Source organism: Xenopus laevis, chromosome 1L, assembly GCF_017654675.1.
Source record: "Xenopus laevis strain J_2021 chromosome 1L, Xenopus_laevis_v10.1, whole genome shotgun sequence".
Classification (NCBI taxonomy): Eukaryota; Metazoa; Chordata; class Amphibia; order Anura; family Pipidae; genus Xenopus; species Xenopus laevis.
In genome coordinates, this window is record NC_054371.1 from 153296574 (window position 1) to 153319272 (window position 22699).

At 37.6% G+C, this 22699-nt stretch overlaps 3 gene segments (V, D, J or C); all 3 read right to left on the bottom strand.

The window, feature by feature from the left end:
- Window positions 1-747: 747 nt before the first annotated feature.
- Window positions 748-2809, bottom strand: LOC121400916. The segment is given in 2 exon segments: window positions 748-1061; window positions 2797-2809. Coding segments are annotated over 2 exon segments (327 nt in total).
- Window positions 2810-7881: 5072 nt separating this feature from the next.
- Window positions 7882-8691, bottom strand: LOC108695626. The segment is given in 2 exon segments: window positions 7882-8383; window positions 8616-8691. Coding segments are annotated over 2 exon segments (417 nt in total).
- Window positions 8692-13582: 4891 nt separating this feature from the next.
- On the bottom strand, window positions 13583-14734 carry LOC121394436. The segment is given in 2 exon segments: window positions 13583-14082; window positions 14524-14734. Coding segments are annotated over 2 exon segments (360 nt in total).
- Window positions 14735-22699: the final 7965 nt, after the last annotated feature.

Below are 22699 nucleotides of genomic sequence, written 5' to 3' on the forward strand. Positions count from 1 at the left end.
CTTTTTTGGTTTGGAATTCCCTTTAAATTAGAAATTCTGTATGTCGAAAGTAAGCTGAATGCCAGTGTCCCTTTATTGCATAGGGATTTACAACATAAAAGGGTTATTTGCATTGGACTTGGAGTTTTCTGGATAAAGGATCTTTCTGCAATTTGGATTGTCATACCTTAGTTTTACTAGAAAATCATTTAAACATTAAATAAACCCACTAGGAGTTTTTTGATTCCAATAAAGATTAATGATATCTTAGTTGAGATCAAGGTATTATTTTATTATTACAGAGGAAAAGGAAATAATTTTTAAAAAATGTGGATTATTTGAATAAAAGGTGGTCTATGGGATGACAGCCTTGCCGTTATTCTGAGCTTTCTGAATAACGGGTTTCCGGATAATGGATCCAATATCTGTACTAATTGTGAGACACCTTAAAGAACCCAGCCACAGTAGCTAAACTGGATTAGAGGAGACTCCTTACTAATAAATCCCATGTTCACGCTGTTCTTTCATCTACGGTCTAAACTTGAATTCATGGGAAATTCAGTTTTTTTTGTTTATGAGCGGCAATCCCGCAAATGCATATTATCAGTAAGTATGGAAGTATTCCCTAACATAGCAGTGTTTAGGGCCTTGTTTTTGTCAGCTAGAACAACTATGGGGCTCTTATGGAGGAGTTGCTGGAATGAGCTTCTGTCAGTGCTGAGCTACTTCTTCCGTTCTGCAGGGTTTGTGTAACTGCTGAGCTCAGTTTTATCTCACTGTGGCCTCAGCAAGCGCACAGTGATAAGTAGCTGTATCTTCCAGTTTTAAGTCAGTTATGATAAGAACTGTCGAGCTTGAATTCACTTCAGATTCAAATCTGTCCACTGCAGCTTTACTGGAAGAGCCTTTATTGGCTTTATGCAAAATGAACTGTGGGCCACCGTAGTCATACTGCCGGTACCAGTGAAGGTAATATGCAGTTGTATACGTAGTTGAATAATTGCAGTATAAATATACTTCTGTTCCTTCTTCAGCAAATACATGGTAATCCTTTGGTTGAATAGAATCTGCCCAGACATCCCCTGAAACAAAAAATTGTTTTATCATATACACCGTAAACACAAACACCTACAAACCAGTCAGCCCTCTAATATTTAAGTCTGAAAACCTATAGGAAAAGCAATCTTGGTTTCTACCAGCCTGTAATCCACTGGTTAAACAAAATTCATCAGTGCTTTCATTTCTACAAAAAAAAGGATATTTAGATAATAAAAACATTTTTTTCACAATATTGAAGAATAATTCTATAAGATCACAATTTTACCTGAAAAAAAGCTCAGTACAAATATGTTAAGTGCCACTGAGTTTCCTATTGTTTTTAATGAAAACATTTTCTTTCAAAGGCAGCAGACTCCAGGCTGTTATTCAGATAGTGAGGACACTTGTTTTTTTAGAGTGTCTCTGTTGGGTGCTTGGTGCAGGTGCTGTGTTGGAAGGTGGGAGGAGACAAGACAGGAAGCACCTTGGTTTTACTGACTGAGGTTCATCAGCTCAAACACAGTGTTCTAAATTGTTATGATTCATCCCTGCACAGTTATATAATTTAGCGATTAGCACCCGTTGTGAGTACCGGGACGAAAGAAGTTGGCGTATTTTGCCTTCTTGGACCAGCACTGTAGCACTTGACAGCAAACTATTAGCAATTACCTGGCAGCTTAACCTTTTAGACCCCACATTGGGTGCCTTAATGTAACCATTTGTTTGGACCAAAATTGGCTACTCCCTAGTTTAATACTGTTACATTTGTGACCCCCTTTCTTAGCTTCACTCTTGCTTTGGTGATTGGTGGAAGGGATAGTGTAGTTCAACTACAACTAAAAATAAAGACCTCTTAGGCACATTATAGATATTTATTTAACACAAATGAAACAACGCTGCATATAAGGTAGTGGAAATATTTGTAGTGGCATTCACGGAACAGGCATTGGTTCAATGTACAAGACCGGACTTGGGGTGCTTAAGATCACCTTTATGTTACAGGGTAACCCTTTTGAAATAAAAATAAAGTGGTATAAAGATGATACCTTTATAGGTTGACTAAGATAATAACTAAGATAATTTCCTATTGGTGTGTGCATTTTTTTATTAGTTACAGTGAATCGGTGGTGTGTATTTCGCATACACATCATGATTCACTGTAACCAATAAAAAACTGGACACACCAATAGGAAATCCTTTCAATGTCCTCAATCACTCAAGGATTTTAAAACAGATAATGAAAGAAAGTGTGGGAGTACAAACTAATGGAAGTTTTAATTCTTTGGAGAAAGGACTAAACCTGGGCCTTGGATTTATGGCTAATTATGTGGACTAAGAAAGGCCTGAGCCAGGTCACAAATACAAACATGTCTGGATATGGACTAAGAGATCATATGGAATTCCTTTATTTCACATTCCATTAATTCAGCCTTAAAGGAGGAACAAACCCCCTTATTAAAATATTTGCTCCACATTATCTTGTACCTTATCTGCTTGTCTCTTGCAGATCCCCTCGTAAATGAGTTTAACTCTTTACACACAGATTGATATTCCTTTTTGTTGGTCAGTTGACCTTTGAGCTGAATGTTGTATATATACCAGAGAACACCCCAGCTTCATTGTGATCAGCTTGAAAAAGGAACTGAAATGTTCTGAAAGCTTGCTATGATTATCTTAGTTAGGCAATAAAGGTATCACCTTTATACCACTTTGCTATTTTTTATTTAATAAGGGTTGCCCTGTAACATTTTACTGGCTAACACGGTACAACAACTTTACCTGCGACCACCATTATGAAATACCTGCTAGTGGTCTGCATCTACTGCAGTGGAAGTATCTTAGGGAATGTAAAAGTAGCCTGATTTCCTTTCCAGCTGAGTGTCCCTTAAACAGGTGGTTCATCTTTTTTCAGCTAATTTTTAGTTTGTTATAGCATTTCCTTTTCCTACCAACTTTGGTCTTCATTATTTATTTTTATAGTTTTCTGTTAATTACTTGCATTCCTCTTCTACATCTTTACAGCTTTCAAATGAACACCAGTGACCCCAGCAGCCAAAAAACAATTGCTCTGTGGGGCTAGAATATTATTGTTATTGTTACTTCATATTCTTTATCTTTTCATGATATTTATGTAGCTTTAGTTTTACTAAATTGTATTATATTCATTATCTTTTTATTATGTATTTTCCTTCTATTCTTATGCCAGTCTCTCATTCAAAACACTTACTGGTTGTATAGCAATTCACTAGCAACTGTTGCAAAAATCCCAAACTGGAGAGCTGCTGAACACAAAGCTAATTAAGTTAAAAATCACAAAAAGAAAGACCACCCCCTTTAATGTTAATCAAGTATTGTCTGGGAGAACTACATTTAGGGGCATATTTATCAAGGGTCATAGTTTGAATTGAAAAAACTTCGAAATTTGAATTCAAAAAGACCAACCAAAATTAAGTCAAAGTTTTTGTTTTTGGTTGAATGGGTTTTCGATTGAATATGTCCTTATTTGGCCGAATTCGAATTGAAGGAATAACGCATTCGATCACATTCCAATCAAAGTTTTTCCCAGGAAAAACTTCGATTTTTCAAAGTCCACGAGAAATTCGCAAATTTTTCAGCGAAACAGGACAAATTTACCCATCACTAATCAGTTGCAATACAATGATTGATTGCTTATTTCTAACCATCCTGGGGAAGAATTCTTCTTAAAGGAGCATTTTTTGTAGGACCACACACTGGGGCTCATTTATTAACGCAGCGCATAATTGGACGCAAAACTTGACTGCGCCATCACAAGGGACACTGCAAATATATTTGCGTGTTATTGCGCTTATCACTTAGCTTTTGCGATGGCTTTTTTTATGCGCTTTGCGCAAAAGATTGGGCATTTATGTCGCAAACTATGCCGTGTTTGAGAGGGGCGTGTCTGGGGGCGTGGCTACAATGCGCTTGTACTGCGGCCGTCACAGAGTTGCGTCTATATATTCGCACATTTGCGCCCACACAACAGCACCACAATTTTTACGACAGCCTCTTGGTGGCGTAATAGTAACGCTCTTCAAAATAGCTGCGCTACTTTGTTCGCATTTTTGCGATTCATGTTGATTGAATGTCAATTTTACTTATGTGTGCAGGGCAATACTGCTAAATTGGGTTCTGGCAATTAGTGTCTGCTGCCTGTTGGTGGGGATGTTTGTTTTTCAGATGACAAATGCTGTGTCTATTACTCCAGTTTCTATTGAAAGCCTAACCTTTTCATATCTGAATCTATTACTGAAATCAATGCATGTTTGCTAGGGTAATTTGGACCCTAGCAAACACATTGCTAAAACTGCAAACAAGAGAACTGCTAAATAAAAAGCTAATTAAAACAAACTCTACAACTAATGGAAAATGATAACCACTAACCAAATGTTAAACTAAAAGATAACTCAAAGGAGAACAAGCAAACAGGTCTCGCCCCCAACATTTTAAAAGAGACCAAGGTTCCTTTAAGAGTTCCAGGATGCCGAAAAACCTTTGGAAGCAAATAAATATTTGCGTAAAAATAAACGCAGGTGGGGCACATTGAACGCAATATGCATGATAGGTAGCGCAACTAAAATAAGATGTGCGTTCATACATGCGCACAACTAAGCCTTACCTTTGCGGACTTCCAGAGCGCACAATTTATTATAAGCATTGCGACAACTGAGATGCAGTTCCGCCGTCTCAACCGCCTGCGTCTACAACAGCGCACAATCGCACTTTTTAAGGTATCTTGCAGGGTTGTGCGTAACATTAATAAATACAAGCATGCTCTGGGCAAATATCAGACCTCTGAGCTCTTTTTAGCGCTGCGTTGCGTTAATAAATGAGCCTCACTGTGTTTATTTTATTTTGCCCTCTTTCATTGTATTAAATAGGCAAACCAACACTGTGTTTAAAATACAGTTTGGAGAACAAGGCTTTATGAAAGCAAACTTTCCCTTTTAGAACCTTTGTTAACAGTTACTAAATGATAATCCAAGTCTCATGATTAAGTGGTAAATAAGTGCAAGTGCAATGGGCAGTATAACTGAAGTGGCCAAATAAAGCAACTAAATGGATCAATCATACTGTATAGAAATTAGTAAAACTATCACGTTAGGTTGTATCTAACACCATTAAAACTGGCAAAAAGCAAATGAAAAATGTGAGCATTTTCTGTCAAGAATGACTAAATTCCAAGTTCCTGGGGTTTATACCCTAAAACAATGGGGAGCCCTCATAGCTACTAACTAACTTGCTAAACTCTTCTTGGCTAAACTCTCAACATTAATCAGTGCTGCTCAATTCCTAGAAACATATTTATTGCAAATTAATCTAATTGATATGTCTCTAGCAATCGATTCTAATTATTTAAGATAAATGGAATCCCTATTGATTAGAATATATGAACATATAGTTTGTTATACTAACTTTTATTATACATGTTCCATTATTCTCGGACTGCTTGATTTCTGCTTGATTTCTGATATATGACATAAATAGTCTGACTGAATTCTGTGTACAATTGAAAAAAATGCAATAAATAATGAATGAATAATTAATAAAGTGAATTGCATACTATGTTCATTGACCATGTGCCAATACCAAAATGGGGTGGTGACTGAGGACAATTTCTAATGAGAATGTTATTGAATTTATACTTTGAATTTATGAATTTGTACTTTAAATCCAAAGGGAAAAAATATCTATTTTCACCTGCCCTGCTTTTTTGCCAAATCAGTAGCTATGTCCAGTACGAAAGAGGTTAAACAAATTGGACAAATAGGAGGAATTTGTTGTGTTCAAACTATGTGGGCATAGTTGCAGGTTGTGTTTATTTGCTTCGAGAAGGGGGCTCACAGTTGCCAGGACATCATATATACATTTTTTTTAAAAAATGAAGTGCCTTGAAGCAAGATACACTATACTTACTATCTTACACCTTTGCGGGTCCCTGTGTCTCAACTTTAATAAGGGGTTGGTTCCCTTAGAGCACAGTGTTGTTTACTAAGCCTTGTGCTTCAACCTCTCCAACAGCATCCGCCCCCATTTGTTCCAAATGGAGATACTGTTAAATCTTGGGACTGGTTGCAGGACTGCGCAGTTAGCTAGTGGAGAATACTGTATAATTCCTTGTTTTCAAATTCATGTCAATCTTACCTCAGCTTCCACCCTGTTGTTGTTCTTGTAGTCTTATGGTGATGAAAGCTACAGTTCCATAGCAGTAGGGTCACATTAGGGAGTGCCTTGTAGTTATTCATATGTTTTTTTTGTTTGTTCTTATTTAACTTTCTATTTATTATTTTTTGATTTACCTCTACTATTACTATTTACAGAATAATTCATCATGTGAATTACAGGTAGAAAATGAAATCTCTTGGTCACCATCTAGTGGCAATTGTACATATCACAACTGCAAGGTATGAAATGCAGTAATACAGTTCCTGTATGTATATTATAGTGACATTGCAGTATGCAACATATAAACCCTATATATAGTGATGGGTGAATTTATTCGGCAGGTGGGAATTGGTGGCAAATTCCCGCAATTCGCCGCCAGTGAAAAAAGTTGCGAAAATTTGCCTGTGTCAAAAAAAAAAAATCGATGCCGGCGTCGGAAACGAGACACCGTCGCTGTTTTGCGAAATTTTCACTGGAAATTTGTGACTTTTCCGGCGAAACGCCACAAATTCGCCCATCCCTACCTATATACAGTAAATATCATTTTATTTTGCACTATATACCACTTATTGCACCCTGAGGCACAATTAATTGCACTCCTTTTTATTGGGTGTATTTAAACGTTCTCTAAACTGATTCATCTGATTGTGTGCACAGTTTGTTAAACCTTAACAAGCTGAGGTTTGTCATTTTCCTTAATGGAAATTAATTTCCAATTAATTGGAAATTCTATCCGCAGCTTTCCCTGGTAAATGTCTACTAGAGGAACATAGCAAGTGACACAAGGGGAAATGTATTGCTTCCCTTACTAATATTTCATCTTAACTCACTCAGATATACATTGGGAAGCCTGAAAAAACTCATTGGGTAATAACCACATTAGGTTGTCAAAACAGGCAAGGATCTGCTCATCTTGCAACATTGCCATATAACATGATCTTCCAGTATGGTTTACTTTATGCATAGTGCTAAAGTAATTTTTCTCTGTGGCCTGAAAGGAGAACTAAAGTTTGACTAAATAAGTAGGGCAGATATATTGTAAATTATGTTTTAGGCTTCTGTACCAGCGAAGGCAACCGCTGCCCTTTATTAGTAAAGATATGTGCTTCCAAGGTGACCCCATTAGCTCCCAATTTTCTTTTCTTCTGATTCACTGCACATGCTCTGGGCTGCTGTCACTTACCTGAACTTAGGGACTGATGCACATTATATAGTCTTTGTCTTAAATATATTGATAATGGGTTGAGTGCAGAGGACCTCTTGTAGTTGACTATATATATATATATATATATATATATATATATATATATATATATATATATATATATATATATATATGCCACAATATAAGGTTGATTAATAATTAATACAGATAATTACTACATGGCTGCACAGAAACCAGTGCAATTAGTATCAGAATTTAATAATCGACCCTGTAGCATCAGTTTATATTACAGGTCAACCTCATTTTCTGCTGGATAATTTGCGACAACCCCTAAGCTTAGCTTTTCAACAGCTGCTCAGAGCCCACTGAGCATGTGATTGTCGCAGACACTTCCCAAGATGGTGACCCCCTGTGACAAGTTTGAAGTCCTGGATCATTGCTGCTATTGAGAAGCTGAAACTTTAGGCTGGTGCAATATGTTCAGTATATAAAATATGAAATTTTTAGCCATATTCATTTTTAGGATTTAGTTCTCCTTTAAGTAAAAGTAGATTGACTGCAATTATATAATTATACAGCTTTTGTAATTGCAGTCTAAAGTAAATAGCTGTTCATGTTTTAATGCATAGTTCACCCAAATGCTGTGCTGCTTTCTTTATCCTGTAGGGTTTGTGTAGCTGTTCTCCTTGTCACTGTTACATTGTGCTCTCTGCAGTGCACAGCGATAAGTAGCAGAATCCTCTGGCTTCACATTTGTGATCGTCAGGGTTGTGCTGTTTGTTTTCACTTCAGATTGAAATTTCTTCTCAGCAAAAGGGGCAGTATTTTTTAAGGAACCTTGGTTAGCTTTAAATAGAATGTATTCTGGACCACCATATGTATACTGCCGGTACCAATAAAGATTGTAAGTAGTTGAAAAAGAGGTGGAGTAAGAACAAGCTAAATCTACACTGATTCCTTCTTCAGCAAACAACTGGGAATCCTTCTCTTTAACGGAATCTCCAAACACACTGCCTGAAAGAGAAAATATAGCTTCTTTGTTATATCCTTTATATAACATAAAAATACCAACAAAATGTCAAACAAAATATATTTTATACAGTATGTACATATTATCTGAAAAGGTGTTAGGAAGTTAGAAAAGTATGTTGCACTGAATATACATTATCTATCTATCTATATATAAATATATACATTTTCATTTCCGACCCTGAATTTTGGTATACATATTTAGAACATACTGTACCTGAAAAAAGACAGAATGCAGAGTGCAGAAGGATAGTTAATACACTAATGGTACCCATTGTCTGTCAACTGTAGGATTAAATCATCTGACAAGTTAGCACAAACTCCAGATATATGCTGTGTAGGAGACACAAGACAGGCTCAGATAAGGAAGGTGGGAGGAGACAAGAAGTGAACTAACAGATGTAAGTCCAATGTAAACAACATAAAAATGAAGACTTTGTTAACTTAACATGCTAAGAATGAAATCTGGGTAGCAAAGCCAAACACGTTATACTTGACTGCTAAATGCATTATTGTAAGAACATCAAAAAAGTGCCATTAAAATAATTTTTACAAAACAAAGCTTTGTACCCCTATGAAAAAGCCTTATCCTTAACCTGACAGGCAAGTGTTGCTATCTATACATGATGCTTATACTGTACTGTAATAAAAATGCCAAAGTTTGCTCAGGTCTAGTTACCCATAACAACCAATCAGATGTTTGTTCTCTAAAAGCTGATCAAGATGGTGGCTACTGTTTCTCAACCTGTACATTGCCTACCATGTCTTATGTAGGGGCACGGTATCATAAAGGAATAATGGATGAAGAGAAATATTTTGGTATTGTACCTCTCAGGTTCACCACTCAATACTGTTTTAATATAGGGAGTCATTTTTTCTAGTAGATTGGACTAATGAAGGCTGTACATCGGAATGTATCTAAAAAATTTAACTTGGACGTAAACATTTGCAAGTGTGTCTGCCATCTCTTTGAGCATTTTATATTGCTACAAAACAAATATATATATATTTATAATATAAAGAATAATAATATTAACTTTAACATTAACAGATTCATTGGATAGAATTGCCATCATTTGCATTTTTTTTTTTTTTTTACTGCAAGTGTTTTGCTTATTTATCCAAATGACAAATTCATTTCTGATTGTGGTGCGCATATCAACTTCTGTATTTTTAGATTCCATTTTAGAATATCTAGTGGAATCTCTTGGTCACCATCTAGTGGTAAATGTGAATATCACAACTTACAGAGTTGGACAAGATTATACATCGGAACCGTAATCCTTTTCTTTATGTTGTTTGTAGTTGTAAAGTATAAGTATCATAACCAAGATAATGCATGTCTGTGATGTGAGACTGGACCCTGGATGTGCAAACTCTGCAAGGGCCCTACCCATATCCACAGCTTTGGGAACACATAGGGGCATATTTATCAAGAGTCGACTTTCGAATTGAAGAAACTTCGAAATTCGAATTCAAAAAGACCAATCGAAATCAAGTCAAAGTTTTTTTTTGGCTCAAATAGGTCCATTTTCGATCGAATAGGTCCGTATTCGACCAAATTTGATTTGTACGAATCGAAGGAATAGCGCATTCGATCGAATTTGATTCTAAGTTTCCCCCCAAAAAAACTATTTTTTGACTCCAAATAAGTTCTAGGAGGTGCCCCATAGGCTAAAACAGCAATTTGGCAGGTTTTAGATGGTGAATGGTCGAACTTGAATTTTTAAAGAGACAGTACATTTCGATATTTGAATGTTCGATTTTTTTTTCAAATTTGAATCGAAGTATGCAAAAATAGCTTGAAATTTTAATTTTTTTCATTTGAAAATTCATCTCGACCTTTGATAAATCTGCCCCTTAATGTTTCTAATAAACACAACACTGTTTTATTGACATCATTCTAGAGCAGTAATCCCCAACCAGCAGCTCGTGAGCAACATGCTGCTCCCCAACCCCTTGGATGTTGCTCTCAGTGGCCTCAAAGCAAGTGCTTTTTTTTGAATTCCAGGTTTGGAGGCAAGTTTTTGTTGCATTAAAACCAGGTGTACTGCCAACCAGAGCCTCCTATAGGCTGCCAGTCAACATAGTGCTACCAAGCCAATCACAGCCCTTATTTGGCACCACCCAGGAACATTTTTCATGCTTGTGTTGCTCCCCAACTTTTTTTTACATCTGAATGTTGCTCACAGGTGAAAAAGGTTGGGGACCCCTGTTCTAGAGTATTGTCTTATGACTTATCTACGTTTGTGTGCATCAAGAATTTATTGTACACTTAACAAATACATATCTTGAGTAAGTAATGCTTACATCAACATACTTGTTCATACTAGTTACTAGTCCATACTTGACATACATCCTAGAAAAGAGTAGCGTAGTTGATCTACAGAGCTAGGCCCCAGAAGCAGTGTGGTGAAGTAAGATTTCCAACCAAAAACAATTTGTATATAGTGAAAAAAATGTAAAAAAGGTGTGGCATAAATAGATGTTACCGGGCCCCACAGCAAATTAATTTTAAGGCCCAAAATATATCCAAAAGTTGTACTGTTTAAGCCATATATGTTGAAATTGCTCATTAATTAGGTCCTTATTGGGCCTCCTATATCTCATGGGCCCCCTGCAGCTGCAGGCTCTGCTTCCTTTGTAGTGTCACCCAGATTGTAAGCAATTTTCCAATATATATATATATATATATATATATTATATATATATATATATATATATATATATATATATATATATGAGTAAAGAAGCTCGCACTCGCAGGTCTTATCAAAGCAAAAAATGGTGTTTATTCAATGAAAAGCAACTAACGTTTCGGCTTGCACTCAAGCCTTTCTCAAAGTGAAAATACAAACAAACATCAACCTTTTAAACCCAAAATGGCGGGAAATAGGGGATGGTGACGTCATAATGACGTGTTTGGGGAAATTCCAATGTGCAGACTAATAATAAAGTGTGGGGAAATTCCACTGTGTAATCAATCAATTGAATGGAACAAGTACAAAACAGTAAGCAATACACAATAGGGATACAATAATATCAAATGCAGGCAATTCCTAACATAGACAGTCTGTAACTGTTACAAAATTATGAGCCGTATATTTCAGATGCAATAAAAGATTGTTTGTCTTATATCAAAGGGAGTGCTGGTCTGTGAAATATTGGTATATATATATATATCTAAACAGTATATATATATCTTCCAGACGAGTATCCGCACTCCAAGGTCAATCTCAATAGAAGCAAGGGTGCACGGTAAATCTTGTATACACCAATGTTTCCCAGACCAGCACTCCCTTTTATGTAAAGTAAATAATCTTTTATTGTTGCATCATTATCCAACGTTTCGGTCCCTGTTGGGACCTTTTTCAACAGGGACCGAAACGTTGGATAATGATGCAACAATAAAAGATTATTTACTTTACATAAAAGGGAGTGCTGGTCTGGGAAACATTGGTGTGTATATATATATATATATATATATATATATATATATATATATATATATATATATATATATATATATATATATAGCAAAAAAAAAAAAAACGCACTCACAGGACTTTTTAAAGGTGCAAAATCCAAAAATGATGTTTATTTCAACGTTTCGGCTATTCACTTAAGCTGTCATCAGGAAGTGCACTATATATATAGAGAGAGAGAGAGAGAGAGAGAGAGAGAGAGAGAGAGAGAGATGTGTAAAATAGCCACCCCTAGTATTTTGTGCAGGCAGTCCCTCAATGTTATGGACACCTATTTTGGGTCCTAAAATACAGTTGGGAGGGGTACTGTTTGCTCTTTCTGCTCTAAAGCCATGCTTTCAGTGTCCATTTTGTGCTGGCTCTAGCCTGAGCTAACAGGCTGAGTGGAACCTGATTGTTTCAGGATTAGTCAGGATAGGCTACTCACCATTATAGGTCACTCTAGGAGTGACAGATAGACAGGTTATTTAGCTGAGAAGCTCAAGGCTCCGACGAGGAGAGTCAGAGGGATTAAGATCCCGGGTACTAATAGCCCAGAAGTAGGGACTAAGTGTATAGGAACAGGGTAGATAGATTCCCCTCAGGTTCCACTTAGGGAAAGGCTGAAAGCTGGTTGTACCTTTATTGCTGCTGAGCACGTCCTCTTGCCTGTGGGGACTAATATTGACCAAAAGGTGCTGTGAGTATTGCTTATTCAATGTGATACCAAATCCTGTCATGCTCTAATGTATAATCCACTGAGGATTGTGTATGTTCAATAAATCAGTTCATGTTTAAGTTATAAGAACCACTGGCGCCCAATTATTAAACCTTGAATCCAGTTACAGTTGCACTACACCCTGCCTCCACACTGTTGCAAGGGCTCACTCCCTAAGATTACAGTTCTCATCTGGGGCACATTTATTGGGAGTGGAGCTCAATAGTGGTGTACAATACACACAATTTACTATAGCGCTACATACATATATATATATATATATATATATATATATATATATATATATATATATATATATATATATATATACATAAAGATATATTGGATCTAACTGTCAATGACTATCTGACACCCATCTGCTGTATGAAGACAGAATGAAGAGGAACAGAAGCTGAGGGATAGTTAAGATAAACTTGATTATTTCAGAAACGATGCAGAATTTTTAATCGATTGTATTAAGAACGTTTTGTTATTTCAGTGTGATGAAGCTTATATTATTTTCCGCAATAGTTTTTAATCACTGTGAAGAATCAAGCAGGGACTGAAAATGGTAGAAGCTGGCAACAGGTGGTCAGACAATGTGGCAAGCAGAGCATGTTGCAATTCTACACAGAGCAATGGATCATTTGTTTTCAAGCCCTTATGTAATGAAGGCAAAAACGTATTTCATCCAATGTTTCAAGTTATTAAATGCAGTTTTTTCCAATCCCGCGTAATATGCAAACTGGGTTAGAATAGATTAAGTTAGTTGTCTTAGTTCTTGGTAAAACATAGCACAAATCAAACCATTAGGAAAGAGACTGTTATAAAATTCTCTTTAATAGATTCTAGTGTTCTAGATACTTCAATTCAGGTCTGGACTGGGATTCACAATAGGCAAGTACACAGAGGCCCAAGCAACCTTCCACCAGCCCACTAAATAGTGACTTTCTATGGCAACTTACAGCCCTCTGGCATTTGCCAGAACTCACAGATTGCCAGTCTTCATCAATTATACTTTAGTTAGAAAAGGTTTGTGCCTTTATAAATGAAACCTTACAGCAAATACATCAGTGAATAGATTGTTCCTGTGTTACTCTGCAAAACAAAACTGTGCCGCCTGCTGGTTCTATAGTAATGTTGTAGAGGAAGGTTTTTACACTGAACTGTGATGCTCAATCACCATTGTGCTGCATCGCTAAGAGCACACAAGTATAAAGCAGAATCTTCCACAGTCAGACTGAAGATGATTAATTGAGTGGATGTATCATTGGCGATGGAATCAAACTTTCCTTTTCCATAGTTTCCATCATGCTTCATGCTAGAATAGCTCTTAGCTCCTCTATAAAGTAGATATTCAATTTGATTGGAATATTGGCGATACCAGGAGAGGTAAGGACCATTGCTGCTGGTGGAGTATTCACAGGTTAATGTCACATTTTCTCCAACATGTCTCGAAATATATTGTTCCTTTGAGTTTATAGTATTACCAACCACAACGCCTAGAAAAAAATAAAAATTTAGGATAAAACAGGCGTATGTAATACAATATCAGTCAATTTTCAGTATTGATGAAAATTGCTGAATTATGGAGTACAAAATATTCAGATCCATAGGTCCAAAACTACAAGAACATAATGTAACCATTTCATTATACCACCCACCCTCTATCTATGCCTTTTAGTCTACAAAGTGTCTACACAATACTGTGATGGAATAATACAACACATTGAATACATATAAACATGTGTACTGCACTCATTTCCAAAGACATTTATAAATGATTTAAAGAATGTTCTTAAAAGAATACAATACCACGTGCAACTTCTTGCATTGTCTATAATTCATGTTCAAAAGACTTTCTGAAAATTTACAGTTGAGATTGTAGTGTTCTATAAAACAACATTCAAGCAACAAAATATAGAATGGAAGATGAGACTTACTATTAACACAGATTAAGATTAACACATGGCACAGCATTCTGTATTTATTCAGGCAGCACAGAAAGCAGATAAACAATATATATATATTGTCACCCCTCTCTGCTGAGTGAGTGTGTCAAGCAGCTTAGATCTTGTTTTAACTGTCAGTGATCAGGTGTCTCCACCCATAAAACCACTTCACTTACCATACTTCTGTTTCTTTTTTTTTAGTCTACCTTGCACAGTTTAGAAGAATTGTGAAATTGTGGTTTTGGCTAGTGCAATCAAATCCTTTTCCTATTATATTCCTTTTTTAAAGTATCACATTAATAGAACTATGATAAGTTTAATACAATAATTAAGTACATCATTTAGCATTATGATTATAGAACTGATATACTTTATTATGTATGGAAGGAATGTGATGCTGCTGCCTCAATAATGTGTCACACTCACAGTTTTTTTGGTTTGGTTGGCTTGAGTCTCAGGATTGAATCAGGAAAGTGAAAGAAATGGAGAGCACAATTTATTATTAAAATGGCAAAAAGAGGCACAATGTGGAAACACATAAAAAATGTAGTAAATTTACAATTTTTTTGTTTTGAGGGGCTCAAATAGTCTGTTAATAGTCACTTGGCATTATGTGACAAGATTATAGACAGTTTGACCTAATGTAAACACTCCAGTCATTTGACTTGTGGTTGAAAAAAGAAATAAATAAATAATAAAACAAAAACGTTGCAGGATCATCATTCATTAATCTGGCTCTGATGACACAAACTACAGTGATGGCCACTGGCCAGCCTGATTTTTTTTCTTCAAAGCTTTGTTGAGCACTATGTTGCTCACCCAAGGACTGAAAAAGCAAAGCAATGACTGGCCAATAGTGATGGGCCTATTTATTCGCCAGGCGTGTATTTGCTGCGAATTTCTGCGTTTCGGCGCTGGAAAGGAAAAAAAATTAGTGAAATTGCTGCTAAAATTTGCCAACGAGTTTTCACCGGCATCAAAATAATGTTGATGCCTGCGAAAATTTCCGACGCAGGCGTCAATTTCTGCGTTGGCAAATATTAGCGAAATTGCCGCTAAAATTTGCAGACGAGTTTTGGCCGGCATCAAAATATTGTTGATGCCTGCGAAAACTCTGACGCAGGCGACAATTACAGGCGCCCATTGACTCTAATGGGCATTTCGCAAATTATTCGCCGTTTTGCGAATTTAGCTGGAAATTCACAAATTTTCCAGCGAATCGATACTGGAGAAATTCACCCATCACTACTGGCCAAACTTTAAGTCTTCAGCCCCCTCATTTTCCACCATGAGTTGTCCCTTTATATTGCGTTTTAAATTCTATTTCTAAACATAAAAACACTCTCCATATTTTCTATTTCTCCAGTCCCTCTATAAGAAAGTATAGCCTCCTATGTTTACTGCCTGGTAATTTGACTAATTCAACCATATTTGAGCAATGCCAGTCATATTTTTCATTTGGTATCATTAACTTCAACTCTCCCATTTTATATGCAAGGTTTCTTGCATTTGCAACTATACATTTAATACTGGTACCAGCTTCTATGTTGTTTACATAGAGCTTCTGGTCCTTTCTATTATTAATGATACCATACATACACATCTCCTTCCCCATTTTCCCTAGTCCCATATCCCCAGCTAATCTTTTGAATATCTCCTCCAACATTCTAGAAACACAAATCTCTCCTTTCTTCACACTATTAGCATAGTAGGATAATAACCAATGAAGTCCTTGCAGTTTTTAGCCTTTTAGCTAGTTTCTTGAATTCGTTCATGTGTTTATAAATGAAACGTTACAACAAAAACATTGTGTGATCAGAGTATTCCTGTGTTTCTGTGCAAAAACTGTGCCACCTGCTGGGTCTATAGTAATGTTTCTCTACAAAGGTTTTTACACTGAACTGTGATGCTCAATCACCATTGTGCTTCATCTCTAAAAGCACACAAGTACACAGCAGAATCTTCCACAGTCAGACTGAAGATGGTTAATTTAGTGGATGTATCATCAGCGCTGGAATCAAACTTTCCTTTTTCATAATTTCCATCATGCTTCATGCTAGAATAGCTCTTAGCTCCTCTATAAAGTATATACTCAATTTGGTTGGGATATTGGCGATACCAGAAAAGGTAAGCATAGCTGTTGCTAGTTGAGTATTCACAGGATAAAGTCACATTTTCTCCAACATGTCTAGAAATATATTGTTCCTTTGAATTTATTGTGTTACCAACCACACAACCTAGAGATAGAAAGATAAATTAAATCTGATTACACATTCATTTTCAAATACCTAATAAAAGATTATTTTAAAATGATTACACTAATTATAACTTCTTGTATTGTCCATACTTCATAGTGAAAAGCCGTTTTGAAAATTCTTAACTATGTAAGTATTCCATAAAGTAGCACCCGAGCGAGAGAGACTTACTATTAACACAGATTAGGAGTATAAACACATGACACCACATTCTGTATCTATCCAGGCAGCACAGAAAGTAGATAATGAATTCCTATATTGTCTCCCTCTGCTGAGTGAATGTGTTGAGCAGCTAAGATTTTAACAGTCAGTCAGTAAAGAGTGATCATTTGGCTCCACCCATATAACCACTTCATGTCCTACATTCGTCTTCCTTTTTTTGCACAATTTAACAGAATTGTGTAACTCTAAGAATGTTGCTAGTGCCATCAAATCCTTTTAATAATAATATTACCAATTCAAAGTTTTAAATTACCAGAGTTCTAATATTCTTGATGATATAATTGAGGACATCATGTAGCAATGTGATTATGTAACTGCTGTGCTTTATTATGTATGAAATTAATAATTCTTTACCTTACATGTGTTTTGAGCCTCTTTTGTATTTTAGGGGGGTATTTACAAAACTCAGATTTATCTAATTTTTTTTAATTAAAACAGTCGACATCTACGAATTTAAGTAGGTGTCGGAAATGTCTCAATAAAATAGTTTGTAAATTTGGATCCTACGACTTTTATGAATTTGACGTCCAAATCGTACAAGTTGGCTCCTGAAAACCCCAACTATTTCAGATTATACAGAACATATCACAAATCATCTTCGGGGTTATCTGTCATTGACTTCTACATGACCTTGACAGGTTTTAGTTGGAGAATTTTCAGATTAGGATTTTTAGCAGTTGGTGTATAATAAATATAATAATAGATTTGAGGATTTTCCCATCAAGAATTTAAGTTTTCCCATTTAAACACCTTTAAACGTGAAAATTAGAGGTTTAAGAAATAGCCCCATAAGTGCATTGCAATGTGCATGATATAAAATGCTACAACATTTCAGCATTAAGTACTTCATATCCTTATTAATATAATGGCAAAAAGATCACTTAAAAAAAACCTGGTATTAAAGGCTTAACAATCCAGATTTAGGAAAAATCAGATGGCACACACTGTAGCAATTGTGCTAAATATTTATCATGATTTATTGAGCAATCTCCTTTCTCAAGTACCTCCAAAACGTTGTGTGGAGATCTCAATAAATCACGATAAGGATATAGCACAATTTCTACAATGTGTGCCATCTGATTTTACCTACAATAAATTAATTGTTATACCTTTTTATTTCCAGATTGAGTGTCACAATATATTTCACACAGAATCTTGGACTTTTATTAATTGGATATTAACGGCTTACCAGCCTGAGCGCTTAAACCTTTCTTGCAGAGAAAAACACTGGTTTTCCCATATTGGAGAGATTCATTGTTCAAATGTAACTGATTAATATTTCCAAAACAATGTTTTTTTGACCTCTAGATTCCAGTTCACATAATTTATGGGAAACATTTTATACATAGAAGTATCCCAACTATCACTGTGGCAGCTTCAATATGAGCAGCTGTGCCCTCCTGTGTGTTATGTTTGTTGCATTATACTTAGTAAAGCTGTACAAGAGCACAGACCAATGCAGTGGACACAGACAGACTGCCAAGGATAGCACAGACTGTCAGCGTGCCAGCAGAACCTTTCTATATCCATGCTGTATATAGCTCAGATTAGCTCTTTCAATTAAACTGTATAAATTCTTCCTGACAAAGTCACCTGCTAGTCCTATATAATTAACAACCACCTCTATTTTCCTGCTTATGTGTGGCAATAAATTTGAATTTGATTTCCCTGACCCCATCACAGACTCCTAAACTAACTTTTTCCATGTTTCTCACTGTTGAAAATAAATGAAACACATGCATAACCAGTCCTACAGTACATAAAGAACATATATCTGATAATGTGGTTTAGGAATATACAGATAAAGAGACATTTGGCACTCGTAGCAACACCCACTTATCATCTGAAATGTCAGACAAACTGAAATGAAAGCCTGTTTAATTAGCAGAAAAAGTATGCTAATTCCTGCAAAGTATACATTTACTAGGCAACAAATCTTTGGCTTATAGTGACTAGTGATGGGCGAATTTATCTCTTCAGGTTCGAATTTGCAGCGAATTTCTGCGTTTCACTGGCAGTGAATAAATTTGTGAAACTGCAGCGAAAATTTGCTGGCAAAAAATCCGCAGCGACAAAAAAGATTAGCTTTAATGCATTTGGACAAAATACACGCACGTATGAAAATTGTTACGGACGGCAAAATTGACGCACGTCAAAATTATTTTGACTCCCATTGACTTTCACTTTCATTTCACTAATTTTTAACGCTTCTCGAATTTCACGAAACGGGACAAATTCGCCCATCACTAATAGAGACCAAAGGCCTTACATATTAAGGAGTAATAATATGGCCTAGTGCAAGGCTGTGTCGTCAATTTAAATGGAATCAACAGTCAAAAATAGATTTTTGCTTATTGAAAGAAATTTTTAATTTAAGCAATTATGCTTCAGTGCTTTTAAAGTTAGTTTTTGTTTATTGCTTCCTGCTCTCTATTCTCTTGAAACAATGTTGCAGATATAATTTGAGTGTAGTACTTCACCGGTAGCCTGAAGGAAGCAGGTAGGACCTTTTTTAAATACTTTCAAAGACTTCCAGGTCAAGGATCGATGCCCAATTGTAGGATTTGTTTGGAACATTCCTGGGTGTTTGATAATTCTTCCTGCATTTATTCCTGGATTTTGACCCTGCCTGAACCTCGACTTTGATATTTACTGCCTGCCTTTTGCCTGGACTATGATTACGAATTTGCCTGTTCCCATTTGTACCACAAACTCGGACTTTAACCTCGAAAAGCTTCCTCCTTGGTCCCGACTACTCCTTCTGGGAGCCGATAGACCCCTGACATTACAATCGAGCCATGGACCCCACTGAGGAAGCTACGCCTGATGTTGGACGAGTGCTACGGGGATTGGTGATCCGCGTAGAAGATTATGATGCTCAGCAGTTAAGCATTAGGCAAGTACTCTATACTCTCCTCTCCTGTATGCCTCCAGTTGCTGGTAATCCTCCCACGGCCGTTGTTCCTCCTGCAGCAGTCTCATCGGCTGGCAAGCCACGCATTCCGAACTGTGTTTGATGCCCCGGGTCAGGTCACTAATACCTCTTCCCGGCTACTGCACATCCATCAGGCAAACCGCAGCGCCAGTGAGTATGCTATTGACTTTAGAACTTTAATGGCAGAGACTAATTGGAATGATGAGGCATACAAGGCTGTCTTTTACCAAGACATTTCCACTCGACTGAAAGACGATCTTGTCTCCAGAGAACTTCCTGAGTCATTGGAAGATTTAATTGCGCTTGCCAGAAACACGTCTCAGAGAGCATCAACTTACCAAGGAATGCAGCAAGAGATTCCAGCCAATACTGTCTGCATGACGACACCTCTTACCTGTTTCACCCCAGAAACCTCCAATCATTTCTCCAGAGGAACCTATGCAGATTGGAAGAGCACGTCTCTCCGTGCAGGAGACGCTTTGCAGATGTTCGGCTGGCCTGTGCCTATACGTGGTGGCCCGACTCACTTTGCCAATTCCTGCCCGTTGAATCCTGGAGGTTTCTCTCACCAAGGTAAAACTAGGGTGTTTCATGTGGGTCGCATGGCACCTGTTCCCCAAAAAGATTCTCACAGGTTTCTCCTACCTCTGCAGATCCATCTGGCTATGAAGACTATTGACGGTGCTGCCTTCCTTGATTGATTCCGGAGCTGGAGGGAATTTCATGGATGCTTCCTTTACCCAATACATGGGTGTACCCCTCTACCCCTTATCTAATCCCTTGAGGGTTACTGCCATTGATGACAGACCTCTATCCTCTGCATTTATCACCAAAACAATGGGAGAACTACCTGTGCAGTTTGGGATTATGCATAAAGAGAAACTTTCATTCGTGATTATTACCTGCCCATCCGCTCCTGTGGTGTTGGGATTACCCTGGCTACGTCTGCACAATCCCTCCATTGACTGGTCTGCTAACCAGATATCTTGTTGGAGCCCTTTTTGTCAAAATAACTGCTTGCTGGTTAAACCTGTCCACCGGGTTGCCCTCGCTGCTGCAGAGCTGCAAAACTTGCCCATCGTTTACAAAGATTTTGCAGACGTCCATTGCAAGAAATCAGCTGACTCCCTCCTCATCGCTCCTACGATTGTCCCGTTGAACTTCTCCCTGGTACCATGCCCCCAGGGGAAGTACCTACCCCTTGTCTCCTGCCGGGACTTCAGCAATGAAGGAGTATATCTAAGATAACCTCCAGTGAGGATTCATTAGACCCTCCTCTTCTCCTGCTGGGACGGGATTCCTCTTCGTGGAAAAGAAGGATGGTGATCTGCACCCCTGCATTGACTACAGGGGTCTCAATAAGATTACGGTAAAGAACCGATATCCGCTACCTCTCATCTCTGAGCTCTTCGACCAACTCAGAGGGGCGAAAATCTTCACTTAATTGGATCTCCGTGGAGCGTACAACTTAATCCGCATCCGAGAAGGGGGCGAATGGGAGACGGCATTCAACCCCAGAGATGGGCATTATGACTACCTGGTAATGCCCTTCGGCCTTTGCAACTGAGTCCCCGTCAGGCTTGTTGGGCACTCTTCTTCACTCGTTTTAATTTTGTCCTTACATATCGTCCTGGCTCCAGAAACCGTAAGGCAGATGCCCTATCCAGAAGTATTCTCCCTGAGGGGCGCATCAGTGAAGACCATGAGCCAATTGTTCCACCCACAAAGATCATCGCTTCCCTATTCCCACAACTGCCCAGCCAGATCCTATCTGTCCAGTTATCTGCTCCTCCTGATACCCCCATTGGTATGGTTTATGTGCCACCCGAACTCCGCATACCCATTCTTCAGCAAAGCCACTGTTCCAAGCAAGATGGACATCCAGGTACTCAAAAGACCTTTGAGCTTGTCAGTCGACTCCTCTGGTGGCCTTCCCTACGGAAGGATGTGAAAGACTTTGTGGTGGCTTGTGCCATCTGTGCCTCATCTAAATCCAGTCACTCTTGCCCTAGTGGGCTGTTACAGCCTCTACCCATTCCTTCTCATCATTGGACTCATTTGGCTATGGACTTCATTGTCGAATTACCACCTTCCAAGGGGAACACCGTGATATGGGAGGTTATTGACCGCTTCAGTAAGATGGCGCACTTTATCCCTCTTCGCAAACTTCCCTCTGCCATTGAACTCTCTCAGTTGTTCATTCAATTTATTTTCCGTCTTCATGGCTTCCCGGCGGAGATTGTATCAGACAGAGGATGAAAGTCTTCTCCCTTATATAAAGTAGGGGACAAAGTGTGGCTCTCTTCGAGGAACATTCGTCTCAAGATTCCTTCCCCCAAGTTGGGTCCAAAATTTGTTGGTCCATACTCCATTGTGGAGATTGTCAATCCTGTGGCTGTCAGACTTCAACTTCCCCCTGAGATGCGAATCCCTAATGTGTTCCATGTGTCTTTGGTAAAACTAGCCATCTCTAATTGCTTCTCTTCTGAACCATCTGCTCTTTGTACTATCTCTGTCACGATGCAGGCGCGATGACGTCACGCTCCCTTAAAGACTTTCAGGTCAAGGGTTTGATGCCCGATTGTAGAATTTGTTTGGAACATTCCTGGGTGTTTGATAATTCTTCCTGTATTGATTCCTGGATTTTGACCCTGCCTAAACCTCAACTTTGATATTTTCTGCCTGGCTTTTTGGACTTTTGCATGGACTTTGATTATGAATTTGCCTGTTCCCATTTGTACCAAGAACTCGGAAT